This window comes from Channa argus, chromosome 22, assembly GCF_033026475.1.
Source record: "Channa argus isolate prfri chromosome 22, Channa argus male v1.0, whole genome shotgun sequence".
In the NCBI taxonomy this organism is placed as follows: domain Eukaryota; kingdom Metazoa; phylum Chordata; class Actinopteri; order Anabantiformes; family Channidae; genus Channa; species Channa argus.
In genome coordinates this window covers 4,725,799-4,740,147 of record NC_090218.1, presented here as the reverse complement: position 1 = coordinate 4,740,147, position 14,349 = coordinate 4,725,799, and the positions used below count along the sequence as shown (strand labels likewise).

Here is a 14,349-nt window from a genome sequence, read left to right as displayed (position 1 = left end):
TGCTTAAGCTCTGAGGAATTGGTATGCTGTCACAATCGAGATTGCTGAAAACAGATTTTGGTAAAAAGGAGGTCTGTTCTGTATTGTGCTTTGATCATCAGGGGTTTTTATGCTTGCGGGCAGAATAAGCACATAGATTCGCTGAAGTGGCTACAACGGCATGAATTTATTACAGCATGTCCCGTTCAAGCGTAAAATAGTAACCTTTACAGTCCAGCTCAAATGTAAGGACTAGCATGACAAACACACCTTGAAAGCATGTGGTGATGACAAACCTCCACCAAAAGAATTTTTTGCTGTTACACTTGAACATATTATTCCTAAGTCCTATCACATTCATTTACATTTATATATTTATACACTGTAGATGTGCTGCTATTCCTAATAGCATCTGTCTCGGTCCTCTACGTTTCTGTCTCTGTCACTTTCTGTGTTGTAGCATAAATCCTGTGATTGAAGAGATTTTCAACAAAATCTTCATAAATAGACGAATCACTACCAAACTAGCTACAGTATGTAAAAAGTTAGGGGGGGTTCATGCATCTCCAGACCTCTGTGTAAGACATTTTACCAATTCATGGGTCTCACACTTTTTTATGTGCCACATGCAAAAGTTATTAAAAGTTTGAGAAAAAACGGTTTCACACAAGCGCAGGGAGAACATGCAAACTCCACACAGAAAGGCCACGGCCGCAACCTTTAAGCTGTGAGGCGGCAGCGTTAACAACTCCGCCACCTTGCTGCCGATATAAATATAAATAAAAAGTTAATAAAACTCCAGATATTCTGCAGCTCTTTCTGAGAAATTCGGTTGTAGGCAGTGGAGTTTCTTTGAAGAAGATTTGGTTTATGGTTTATAACAGAGTACTATTAAATTAAACACACAAAACACACAAAACCAATAGTTACAACTCATAAATATAATTATGAAGTAAATAAGTAGGTAGTGTCAAAATTACTTCTACCTTATTACTAATTAAAATAACAATACCTCATCATTCTATTATATAGTACTTTTCTATAATCCCACAGTAGCTCTCTGATGATCTTCTATCACACAGCAGCACTTTGAGCTAAATGTCAGTCATTGGGATGCATCCTATGAGCAAAGTCCGTGCGAGCTTCAGTCCAATCCATCATGAGATGATAGTACATAAGTGAAAACACTGACTTGCTATTGGAAAAGTATAAATAATCAAGACAGTTCATTAAAAGTGCAAAAGTAGAAGAAAGAGATCATTAAAATCAGAAGGATTCATCCTTTAAAAACTGACAGGCGTGACACACCATGGCTAAAGAGTGTACAGCTGTAGCATGATGGTGCAGTGGTTAGCACTGCTGCCACATAGTTTATGGGTCATGGTTTCAAATCCACTGGCCAGCTGTGGCCTTTCTGTGCACAGAGTCTGCATGCTCTCCCTGCTGGGTTTGGCTCCAGGCCCCCGACCCCATGACACCGAACAGGATAAGCAGTCTATACAATGGATGGATGTAAAAAAACAAAAAACAAATACATATAGCACAATTTTGTTAATTTAATATTACAAACACTAAAATGAGAACACAGATTTATTTATGAGACTTTACTCACACATTTGAATTATTATTTTTTTTTTGGTACTTTTGGCTTATTCCATGAGTTCAGGGTCGCCACAGCTGATCACTGTCCGCAGGTTGATTTGGCACAGTTTTTATACCGGATGCCCTTCCTGACGCAACCCTCCCCAATTTCTACTGGGCTTGAACTGGCACTGCACAGCTGGGGATGGGAATGGGCTGTTAGGGGTTCAGTGTGTTGCCCAGAGACACTTCAACATATAGCTGGGACCGGGGATCAAACCACTGACCCTGTGGTCTGTGGACGACTGTCTTACTAACTGAGCTACACCCGCCCCCCCCCTTCCTCACACATTTGCATAATGACAGCCTTTCATGACGTGTGGTACCCACACTGATTGCTACTCATGACTGCAGCATCTTTCTCCTCCAAACCTGTTTCACATCTCAATAAGTGATGATGCCAAAAGGTCTTTGACTGCAATTCCAATAAGGTTTACATCATATTACACGAATTCTACTCTCACAAGAAGAAAATACATGGCTGTACAGTCTTACTAAGTTTAATTCTGTTTTCTTTACACCTCACTAACCAGACGATTGTTTTCTTTGCACCGTCTGTTAACTTTGAAGAAATGCTATGTGAAACAATGTGTCCTCAGTAGTCCTCAATATTAACAAAACCACATTGTCCTGTAGAGGACAGGACAAAGAGCAGATGGAGCAGCTTATATTCTACTTGTTGTAGAGGATGGTGTTGATATTCATTTGCTCTGGCCAGTTTGCCAGAACATCATTCATTCACGTTTCTACTTGTGCTTTTGTTCCAACAACCATATGCTTCACTGCCAGTAGTGGGTGTGCAAACTTATTAAAGTCTGTTTCACAGCAAGCAAACACATGCAGTAAGGACCATAGATGTTCAGGTACCAAGCATAAACAAGGCTTTGTAGTTTTCATACAGCAGGTTTATGTTTTGTGTTCTGTATCATCACTGCCATTGCCTTTGTTTGTATGTGGCATTTCCATATATTTATTTGATCCCATTGTGTTTCCTTTGTCGTTGTGTACCTGGCTGAACTCAGGCAGAAATGTTGGTCTCCTGGTCGCCATATCAGGCTTGTGGAACACATCACTCTGCTGTGAGGCTGACACTGGGCGGCTCTAATCTGTCCCTGCTGCTGTGCTTGAGGGCATCTGCTCCAGCCGTGGGCCCAGCAGTGAAGAGTAAAGCGAGTGGCTCTGGCCTCAATGTGTCACCGCTGGTACTGACAGTATCGATGACACATGAATGTGCTGGATCTGATGGAGAGTCTGACTGCAACACAGCCACCAGTTACCCACATTAAGGATGAATGGGATTAGACCCCCACCTCCACCAGCTTTGACTACACTTTGCACAAACTGAATCATAGGCCACAGTCCAAAAATGGCACCCACAGATAAAGGATATTGGTCCAATTAACCGGGCAGTGTGTTTGTAATTAAAAACCCATGGCTGCTGCTGTTTTTATGATTGTTTTTCTGTTGTTTGATTCCATAGGGTTATTGCATTAAAATGCACCAAATAATTAACATAACCAATTAAATGTATATAATGTCAGAGACAGACTTAGAGCAAATGTGCATTTTAGTGTGTATGTGTGTGTTGCTCATGTAGGTGACAGTGTACTGATTGGACCCAACACAGTGTTTGTACACTTAAAGCACCAAGTACTGTGCTGAGATCAAAGACAGAATCAGGGAGGTCGCGCAGGGAATAGGCAGAGGAAAATGAGAGGAATCTTTACTGGCACGCACACCTCGATGTGGTGGTAAGGGAGCCCCCCTCAGTCTAAGAGAAGAGTGAAAGGCTGGAACACATAAAGGAAAGTCGGAGGAGTAAATGCTGTTTGTGTAACAATGTCTCTCTCTCTCTGTGGATTTCTCCACATCCTGCTGTCTGCCTGGCTGAGGGCTTCTCTGTGAAATGTAACACGGTGCCTCGCCACGCAAAACGCCGGCTGCATCGGGGGTTCAAATGCTCAGGCAAGGGCATCACAAATGGGTCGAGGAGACAGTTTCTTATTCGTTTCTCTGATTCACAGAATAGGGAATTGAGGAATCCCGAGGCTGTACAATGGGTTGGCATTTGTAGAAATGAGCCCTCTTGTGCTTTCAACGTGGGTGCGCGCGTGCGGACAGGAGTTAGAGAAGCCGACCAGCAAGCCAGGACATGCTTGAAGACGATAAAGACCTGAAACATGAGTGGCGTGGACTTCTTTTTTTTTTTAAATGAAATATTCTCAACATGAAAAATAACAGTTCATCAGCAGGGAGGAGGTGTGGCAGCGCCGCGTGTCCGAGCTGTTGGTGGCACATGGATGGACGACTTTTGTGTGAAGACAGAGACAGCCAGGAGTCCATGTAACTCTGTGTAGGTCACACGTGACCATCACATAATATCAAGTAACTCTTATCGCCTTTAAATAGCAGACCCGACGCGCGCTCTCGACAAACTCGTGGAAGCACCCAGGTGCGCTCAATGTTTCATTTAATACGCCCCGGTACCGGCGGTACCTGTGGGACCTAAAGCACAGCTGGGACTTAAAAGCACCGTTGGGTTGTGGGCCAGGGATGCCGGACCCATTCAGGCTCATAAAGAACCGGACGGAGCTACGGCTGGGGCAGCTGGAGCGCACACTGGCCACGAATGGGAGCGACCGCCCCGCCTGGGTCATAGCAATCCTGGCCAGCGTGTTGATCTTCACCACGGTGGTGGATGTGCTCGGAAATCTGCTGGTGATCATTTCGGTGTTTAGGAACCGCAAGCTGAGGAACTCTGGTAAGATCGTTCATCCCAGGATTAATTTTATAAAGTCACAAAGACTAGTGATCACAGTCTATAGCAATAACTCATAGTGTTTTGGGGGAAGTAGGGTCTCTGCTGGTGCGCATTTACAGATTTGACCCATTAACCTCTGAGGGACGGTGCCCTATAACATGTCCCCATCTCACTGTGAGGTAACTCTGCATTTTGTAGCTTCAACAGAAGAACAGAGAAATAGCTTAATGCCACATAGTATGTACTGTGTTTTTGGGTTAGGATATCAACTTCTCAGAGGTTGGTGACACCCACAAAACAAACGCTCACTTATCTCACTGAAAAGCATCTGAAGGATTACTTTAAACAGCATTGGCTGATACAGAGATTTTACCTGTATAACTTATTGCTGGCCAGCTGCAGCAGGTCTTCAGCAACTTTATGTCACAGTCTAGTCACTGCTTGAATGATACAGATAACAGCCTGGTTTCTCTCTTTTTCATCAGTCTTGCACTCTGTCAGATAAAGTCCAAAAATAGTGTGACACTTGCCTTGTAACAAGCTCAGGTGAGTCCTTTGCTGACTATGGCAGCGATGGTGAACTCATTCTGTGTAATGTGTAAAATGACTACTGCAACTATAATGATGCATTAATCTAAAGAGTGGAAGTAGTCCTTCATTGATGTTTCTATCTAAGTAAAAAAAATAAAAAATACTGGGGGGTTTCAATTTAGCAGTTGTATTACAACAACCATCTTTCAACAGTTTCACTTTATTTATTTTAGGTTTACTGCCTAATTAGTCGCAGTGGTTACTCTTTATTACTCTTTATTATTATATCTACTTACAAATTCAAAATATACAATCGTATATTTAACCTAATGGCAGGTTTTTAAAGCACTGCTTGTGAAAAAATGTAAGACTGAAAAACTTGTCAACATGGATATTTTATGCAGTCAAGCCTGCCACGCTTCGTGTCCACAAAAGTGGAACCAGGAAACATGCACTTATGTTTCATGTTCTCTAAACCAGCAACTATTTTTTAGCCAGTGTGAAACAACCATGTTTTTTTTTCTTAGTAGCCGATATAGGCAGAATACCCTCTGGATCAACAGAAACAACTACAGCCTTTCATTTAAGGACATTATGGACATCGCAATGCATTCATTCTCCTAGGGAAATGTGTATCCTTATATATGAGCATTTTTCTATTGGTAGAATGACCATAGTGATCACTGGAGCATTTGAATACAACCTCGTCTTCAGAGAAAGACTCCCACCTTCTGTACTCTAGCGTGGATTTTTTTCAAACTGATGTTCAGCGTATTCATAGTTCCGAGTTGCTTTCAACCAAGGTTATTTGTGAAAGCTATGAAGAATTAAAAAAGTTAAGAAAGAGAAGATAAATGTGTAAATCAGTAGCAGCATGTCAAGTGCGATTCGATTAGCATGCAGTGTGACCTACAAGCATCCTTTTAACATTACGTTGATTATTAAACTTTATGCATTGTGTCCAACATGAGATGCTGCATTCAGAGAATTCAGTGTGTAGTCACAGTTCCTACTTTTCGAGTGACTAGAGAGATTATGGCTTCTTAAATATAGTTGGTTGCTCTATTCAGAGCTTATGGCTCAGTATTACCTATTTTACAAAATAAGACATGTTGAGTCTTTTGAGTATACAAATCAAAACACTATATTACATGCAGCCACATGACCCCAGTGAGAATCCCTGGTAATTCTCTAAAAATCATTATACTGGATAAGATTATGCTCCGTACTACAATCACATTTACCCTTTGGAAAAACACGTTTTTCCGTCCTCAGTGTGAAATAAGTACCTCTAGTGCTTTTAAGAGGAAGCGCTTGTGGCATGGATGGTGTGTGAGCATGATGATATTTTGCTGAAAAAGGACCATGACACCATCAAATGGCTTGATATTACATTATGCATCGGAGGATAATTAGTATGTACTTAACAACAATTGTCTGCACAGGGACACCTGACATATCTTCAGTTTAATCACCAGTCCACAGTTTTCCCCTTAGAGATCAACAAAAAAAAAAAAAAAAAAAACAATTCACTAAGCAACTCAGAGTGGGTAATCACTTCTAACTGGCCAAAAAATCTCACAATGATGCAATTTTGGTCCTAATGTTAGGGAGTAAGAGTAGGAACAATTAGTCATCATATTTAACCTTGTAACTACTCTTGTCTCCACTAAACTCTACCGAGACAGATATCCTAACTAGATAAGACTAGCAAGGAGATGGTGTTTAGACAGCACAAGTGTGCAGATTATGTGGGGGGAGAGATGTTTCTAACATCCAATGACCCATAAAATATATAGTTTGAACAAAATTAGATATGTGGAGTGAACTCTGTAGAAAAAGACATAGGACATTGTCATAAAAAGCAAACTTTGATTGCTCCGACTTAAGCACAGAAAATGTCCAGAAACATTTTTAGTGTTACAGCTTAATTAAAAATTGCCTCTTAAATCTTCCCTTATGATGCGGGTTGTCATCTAATAATGTATTTGGAAAAGTGCCATTCAAACACATGTTGTGTTTATTCTCACACAGTGCATTTCTGCCTTAAAGTGGATCTCTTGCAACTCCAACAGCCCACTCAGCAGTTTGAAAACTGCACTGAATCCACAGCTATGAACTCGAAGGACGACTACTGGAGATTGAAACAACCCACTCAACAGTTTAGATGGAAAAAACACCTGACTTAACAATATATATAAACAGCACTAGCGGTGGGAAGCATAGACTTATCTCCTATAGCTGTCATCCTGTAGCTGCTGTGGTGGAGTGAACAACGTAAGTGACCACTGAGTGTTGGCCCACGATATTTGATCAGATGCTAGACTTGTGAGTGATGACTAAGTGTGGTTCCTTCACAACTACTCACAATAGTGAAACAAGCATCCTCACACAGTAGTAAATATTATAGTACAAGCTTATTATAATTCTGATCCTGATTTGGCATCATACTCATGCAGATCGTGTATGTCGCTCACGTAACCAAAAAGAATAAGTATTGCAAAGGGACTACACATTATGCTTTATTTCTTTTTTGTCTCTTTAAAGGCCCCGATGTTTAATTCAAAGGATTACAGACACATAATTGCACATACATGCATTCATAAGCATTTAAAGCAATTCATCCAAGAAATGAGTCAAGCAAAAGCCTTTGAGTCACACGCAAGCACAATGACACATACAGATGTGTTCCTGCATGCAATAAAAACACATGCATATTCAGAAAAATGCAGCATAGGTCCACATACTGGATGTAAGTATGACATTGTGCTGTCTTGCATGAAGCTGTGTATTTGAGAAGTGCCTTGTACAGTTAGGGGCAGAGGTGGTTGCCCCCTGAGAGGTGTCTTTGAAGGAACTAAGGTGTTGCAAACTTTCCAAGGATCACTGACAGGATACATATTGCAGAGACTCTCTTCAAAGAGATTTTCTTTACATCATCAAGCCTCTCATTGCCTTTTCAGCTTCTTTTCTCTAAAGCCCTCTGCTTCTACAAAAATATTTCTTTGCTGCATTAAAAGTGCACTGTTTCACATCCAATGGCTGCCTCCTTCATCATGATGCTGAACTTTCAGCTGTCTCTCTCCATGGTGCTGAAGCACTTCAAACCTCACGCCTTTCTCAATCAGCTGTTTATCATTGATTGTAATTTCCAACCTACAGCTGTTATTTTTATATTTTATTTTTTTTACCTTTCGGCTTATCCCGTGAGTAATGTCACTAAATTAAGATGTGATATTTTTAATGCAGAAAAATATTATTTTTAAATGTGCTATAATTTATGCTACCCAGATACTTTGGGACAGTGAATTCCAGCAGCCAAAAAGATGAATTGTTTTATTTATTTAAGATCAATTAACAACTGTGACTGGATAAAATTTGAAAAACTGAGGCAGAAAAATGATAATGGAGAGTTAAGTTTTTAGTATTGGACAGTTCCTAATTCTACATTTCACATCTTTACATTTTAGGCATTTAGCTGACACATTAATCCACAGTGTCTCCCAGTGAATAAGTAGGGGAGCGTTCTCTGTCTCGCTTAAAGACATTTTGACAGGGTATATGCCTGTCGGCAGACTTTGAGCACTAACACCATCCCGCTGCCCTGTCTGTACAGATAATTGTTACCAGATGTACATTGACTGTTAATTTGAGCAGTAAGCTTCTAAAGGCTGTGGTGGGCTGTGGCTTTAGAGAATGAGGACAGACAGCCGACATACAGTATGAATATTACATATTTACTGTTTATTTGTGATACTTTTTACTTTAGCTAAAACTAAGTGTAGCTGAGATCTAATGTGTCAAACATAATGTAACAGGCAGTACACTTTGTAAAAAATGTGTATGCTATATTGAAAAACTCTCCTCCAATTCACTTTTTCTTTGGTAAAGATGCAATTTGTTTTGGTTGTTGGTGCAGAAATATAACTGAAAATCTATTTCAAAGTGAAATAAACAGTAGATACTGTAAAAGTTAAGTTTCTGTTTCTAAGTTTTAGTTGCATCCTTGAATTCTAAGGGCTTTTTTTGCCAACGTATTCCTCCACAGTAAACAACTTAGCAAGAGTTATAAGTTGTTTAAATGAGTGGATAAAACCGTGTTAAAACCAACTCCTCTTCCACATTGTTTATTTCCTCCTCCTTGAACAATACTCAGTTAGGTTCCACTCACTGCGTATTTGACAGCTGCAAATAACACCAATCAAAGCAGAAGAGCATTAGAATCATATCCGATTTGCTGAAATATCAGCATATCTGATGGGACTTTCTAGCCCTGGTGTATAAGGTACATTTCTAGTCACATTCTAGTACTGTGTATCTGTTGTTACCTAACCCTGATCCAGCATCTGTTCACAGCTCTAACGTTTAGAGTTGATTTTAATACCCTCCTCATGATTTTAAAGCAGAGTTATGCCCTTCATTTTCACTTTGACCCAGTAGGCATTCTCAGATCCTTGGCTCTTTTTGGTTTCTACTATAAGTTATCCTCCTGACCAAGATTTTTTATTTTTTTTTGCCATGGGGGCAGTTGGGTGTTTGATTTTAATTCATTAAACTCAAAACAGGAGATCAATCAGCTGAACAGGTTGTCAGATCAATCAGATTTTTTTTTTCAAATTCCATAGAACTTTCCCAGATTTCTGATACACAGTTTAAAACCATTCTCCAAACCAGAGAGAGGGAGAGATCACAGAGCAGGCAGAATGGGAGGAAGAGAGGAGTGTTAAGCTGGAGCTCAAAAAGAAAAGGTGTGGGGGGGTGGATTAGATGCAGGGGATCTGCTGCTAGTTTGATTTGAATAATCCATTTACTTGATACCAAATCTTTTGTAGTCATTCATAAAAATTGCATTTGACATGCCATTATACATCCCATTGTGAGAAATATTAGCCACTATGTCTCGTTTCTTCATGTAGTCTCATGTAGAATCCATAGGGGAGCTGAATTGCCAGTGATCTATAATGCATGGGAAGAGAGTGTCTATGGGGCTTTGGGGGATTTTCTGTATGCGCTAAGGCTTTTCCATATAATTCTTTCATTAACCGGTTATACTGTTTTTAGTCTTACTCAGTGAGTATTTAGGCAGAAGTGAAGGTTGGACATGACTGCTGGAGATGTTTTCAGCAGCTTTAAGTGCTCCGGGAATCTACTTCTGCCTGAGCTGTGCCTAGACACTGTCCTGTATCTTTTGGGTGAATCATGACTTCTCTAATTCCTTTGAACACAGACAGCTGGATAAAGGGAACAAGAGGAGGAGCAGGGCTACAGGGAGAGATGCAGAAGGAACACGTTGGAAACAGCTCAAAAAAACAGACAAATGACAAGGACACAGGCTGAAAAATAGAGGAGGACAACTCAACGTTTAGATAAGGGAGGAAAAGGACTGAAACTCTTCACTGTGAAAAGTAGGAGAGTGATGCTGTTTAAAGGGAAGAGGCACAGCCGAAACAATGTAAGAACTACTGTCATGTGTCATCAAAATCACCCAGTTGTTATCAGTACTTTAGTGCTGAGATGGGAAATGGTTCAGTAGCAAGGGTTTGCACATATACATTCACACACAGCAACTGACAATTGCATTTTTTCTTTATTGGCAAAACCATGAACAAGATAAAATGACCTATTTAATCTCAAAGCAAGTAATTGTTAATTTAATTCCTTTATTCCTTATCAAATACCGTAATGCCTGCTGTATCTCCCCATTCCATAATGCATGCATTGTGATAATTACGAGTGCATTATGTAACAAAAAACACTAACTCAAAACCCTCAGGCAGCAAAGGGTGAAGAAGGTGAAGAAGCAAGAAATTTAGTGCACTAAAAAGAGGAGTGACATGAAATAGAGAAGATGTGAGAAATCAAAGGCAATCAAGATGAGAAACTGAGAATAGGATCAGGAAGGGAAGCAATGCAGGGTTGTGGGGAACTGCACCCATGCAAACGACTCACACGCAGTGAGAAACAGTGAAGCAGAATGGGAGTTCCTTCCTAATCTACTTCTGGATGCAAACTTACAAACATGAGGTCTTTCAATGTACATTAAGATTTAGAGGCCAACTGTGCAGATTTTAAATCCAGCTGGGAAATGTACGTCATATTTAGTTTATACAGGAATTAGGGTTCAGATTGTGCTTTAACTTTCATGGAATATGTATTTTTTTGGTAGAAACTCCAAATTGGTGATGTTTGAACTAAAAACCCCACAAAGCCAAAGATATCATAGCAATATGTTGATCTTTTTTTTAAAAGTAATATCAAGGTAGGTTGCTGCACTTTGATGTGTTGCACCCTAGTGCTGCTTAAATCATTTAAATGTCGTGTTGTGTTTTTTTGGTTTTTAAGGCACTGAGGGCTTGCACTTGCACACTGAAAAGTGTTATTCAGTTTTATTCAACAAGTTTCCTCTTTGGTAAACTGAAGTCCAGTTAAATAGACTGCAGCAGAGCTAGATTAGATGTGTCTCAGTAAAGACTGGTATATAATCAGTGTCTTCCAAAAACAAACCATGGATAAGAGAAGTACGTGTAAAGGGGACATCTGCTTCTGATCGATTTCAAATACACTGAATTGAATATTTAATCATATCTTATTGACTTTGATTAATGTTAAGTGTAATAATTGCTGGTTGCAGAGACTCAAGGCTGCTCCAGTCAAAATGGAACTTATTTCATTCATACATTAATGTTAATAAATTTTACTCGCTTCCACCTCTTGAAACTTTTATGCTTTTGATACGTCTGTAGCCGAATGGGTTAATAAGTCTAAACGAATAGCACAAAGACAATCCTAATTCTAAAATGGAAGTAAAAAAGTTCCCCTGCTCATCAGACTGACTTCAGGGTAAAAAGGTTAAGTTAACAAAAGGGATAGTCAGGAGTGAACACAAAGTCATTTATCTCTCCGGTGGGGCTACATGTCCTTTTGGTTTGTGTTCATCAAACAGATGACAACTCCCAGTCAGAGTATATTTGCAACCCTGGTATAATTTGGCAGTGGGGGAAGACAGTCTGAGTACTCAAATGCTTTGTATCCAAAATGCCAGGCTTTCTGATCAAACACAGAACGCCCAGAGAAATGAAAGCCCTTCAAAGGCTGCATTCAGTCCACTGGCCATAATTCTCTTAGTTATGAAGTTTTACATAATGAAAAGGATTCTGCCATTAAAAAAAAGGGAAAAAAAATGTTTTTGGCGATTTTATAATCAATAATGTCAACAGTCATTTATCCCTCTGTGCAAAGGAGCTTTAGTCTAGACTTATTTTCACAGTTCACTGTTATGATGAACTTAGACAGCTTTCTGATTTAATCATCTGCTTTGCTTTATAGTTCAGTGTGCACTTCAAAGGTCAATCTCCTAGACCTAACCAGACATATGTCTGCCTGTAAGCTACAGAATCACAGCATCATGCAGGCCCAACATGTACATTTAAATGGCACAGTGTAACATGTTACTTAGGGCTTACCTCTTCTCCACAGCAAAGGCTGAAGGTCTTTAATAAATGACCATCTATTAGTACTTTGCACCAGTTTTTGTCTTTTATTTCCCTGCAAGATGTTAAACTGTTGCAAATAGAAACAGACTGCGGTGTATCTGCTGTTAAACCTCACAGTCTTTGCAACATGCACTGCCAGACAGAGCATAACGGCATTTATAATGTGAAGGAATCGAGGGGAAAATGGACAAGGTCCTGTGCTGTGCATGCTGAATGTAAGGGGAATAGGGTTTGGCTTGCCTGAGGCAAAATGTCCACGAAGTGCATTCTGAATGTGAAGTGTCCCGCACTGAGTTTGTCTCCATGCTCAAGCAAAAGCTGACAAACAGATGACACCTTCATCGAACGCACACATCAGTTGTTGGCTCATGATGCACACAAAAACGCGCTCTTATGTTACTCTCTGTACAAGACATTCAAGAAGATTTCATCTGGTTCAAAAGGCAGCTTGAGCTGGATTAAAAGCCTTATGAAAGATAAACAGTTGGCAGCAATGTCTCCCTTTGTGTAAATCAGACCAATAACTATCTTCTCTTGCTTAGCAAACAGGCAGAAGTTTCCTAGTCCTGATATGGAGCAGCCAGCTAGGCTTGCTGAAACTCCCTGCAGTCAGATCTGTGAATTAACAAAAGTAACCTCATAATATTCTCATAATGCTCACTGGGGTATGATTTTATTATCTTACGCATAATGTCAAGATTACTTTCCCGTAATAAACATGATTCCAGGCAGCAACCTACTGCAAAGATCTCTACCCACGAGGTCTGCATGTTGAGTAAACGATGGTGCCGGGCAGCGTTTCCTGCACGAAAGGAAATAAACAGACATAATCACATGAACAAACGTCCTACACTTAGTTATTCTGTATGTTGTTGAGAAAAATCAAAGTGCACTTTATTTATTTGCAAAATGGTAATACACAGTATTGTATAACTACAGTGGGCAGTTGGGATGTTATATTTTTTTAGTTGTTGAATGCTCTTGTTTGACTAACCTTAATTATGGAATTCTTTTAAATCTTCCAAGAAACATTAATCTCTCCCACAGTGACAGAGAGTCACATTTGTTTAATTTGTTTTGTTTGTTCGGAAACAACAAGTAGAAAACATGCTACCAGGCTCACTGATTCTATATGCATGCTATATACTCTGTATACTGTGGAGACAGAAAGTTTAATCAAACATGACTTTAGAAATCTAACTTAAACTGTATTGACAGACCTCAACATTATGTTTGCTCTGCTGATTGTTTTGTAGTAGCACCTAAAGTCAGCCTGAAAAAGAGCAGAGAGGAGCATCACTAATGTGTAATGCATCAAAGAAACTAATTGCAAGACACTGACAATGGACTGGAAAATGTTGACATAAATCCCTTAGTGCGAGATTCCAACATATACGGGGATCCAAGAGCCAACATGGGACAGGCAGTGCAGAAGAAAATGTATTAATAATAATAGAAACTCAAACTTACAGCAGGCAAGTACAGAAAATAAAACAAACAGAAACGCTCACTGCAAATCGCAGGAGTTTTGCAGATTTGGAAAAGCAAAACTAACGAACCAAGACTAACTAACTAACTAACTAACTAACTAACTAACTAACTAACCAACTACAAGACTAAACTAGCGCACTATGAAGGTAATAAAGCTGGTGGTCTGGTAAACAGGATACATAGGGAGACACACTAGCAACAAACAATAGAAATGAAAGTTCTTAATGATGTGAATCAGGTGTGAGGGACTGGAGACAGACTGAGGTGGAACAGAGTGGTGGGGAGCCTCAGCTGGTGGGGAGGACAACTGGGGGGGACGCACACAAACACAAGATGAAAGAACAAAAGACACAGGAGCAAATTAAATCTAACCAAAGAAAAAAAACTAACTTCTGACACCTATGGTGCTTATTAATAATTTGATGCTAGAGGACATTAGAGCAGCAAAGTGAA

The 14,349-nt window shown here is 39.8% G+C and overlaps 1 protein-coding gene across 1 annotated transcript in view; it reads left to right on the top strand.

Annotated features, from left to right (window-relative positions):
• Positions 1 to 3,290: 3,290 nt before the first annotated feature.
• mtnr1bb (melatonin receptor 1Bb) overlaps positions 3,291 to 14,349 on the top strand; it is a 29,357-nt gene continuing 18,298 nt past the window's right edge. Inside the window, exon 1 of the mRNA XM_067492328.1 lies at positions 3,291 to 4,381. Coding sequence (XP_067348429.1) covers positions 4,174 to 4,381 — 208 coding nt within the window. The 5' untranslated portion in view covers positions 3,291 to 4,173. The remainder of the gene's footprint in view (positions 4,382 to 14,349) is intronic.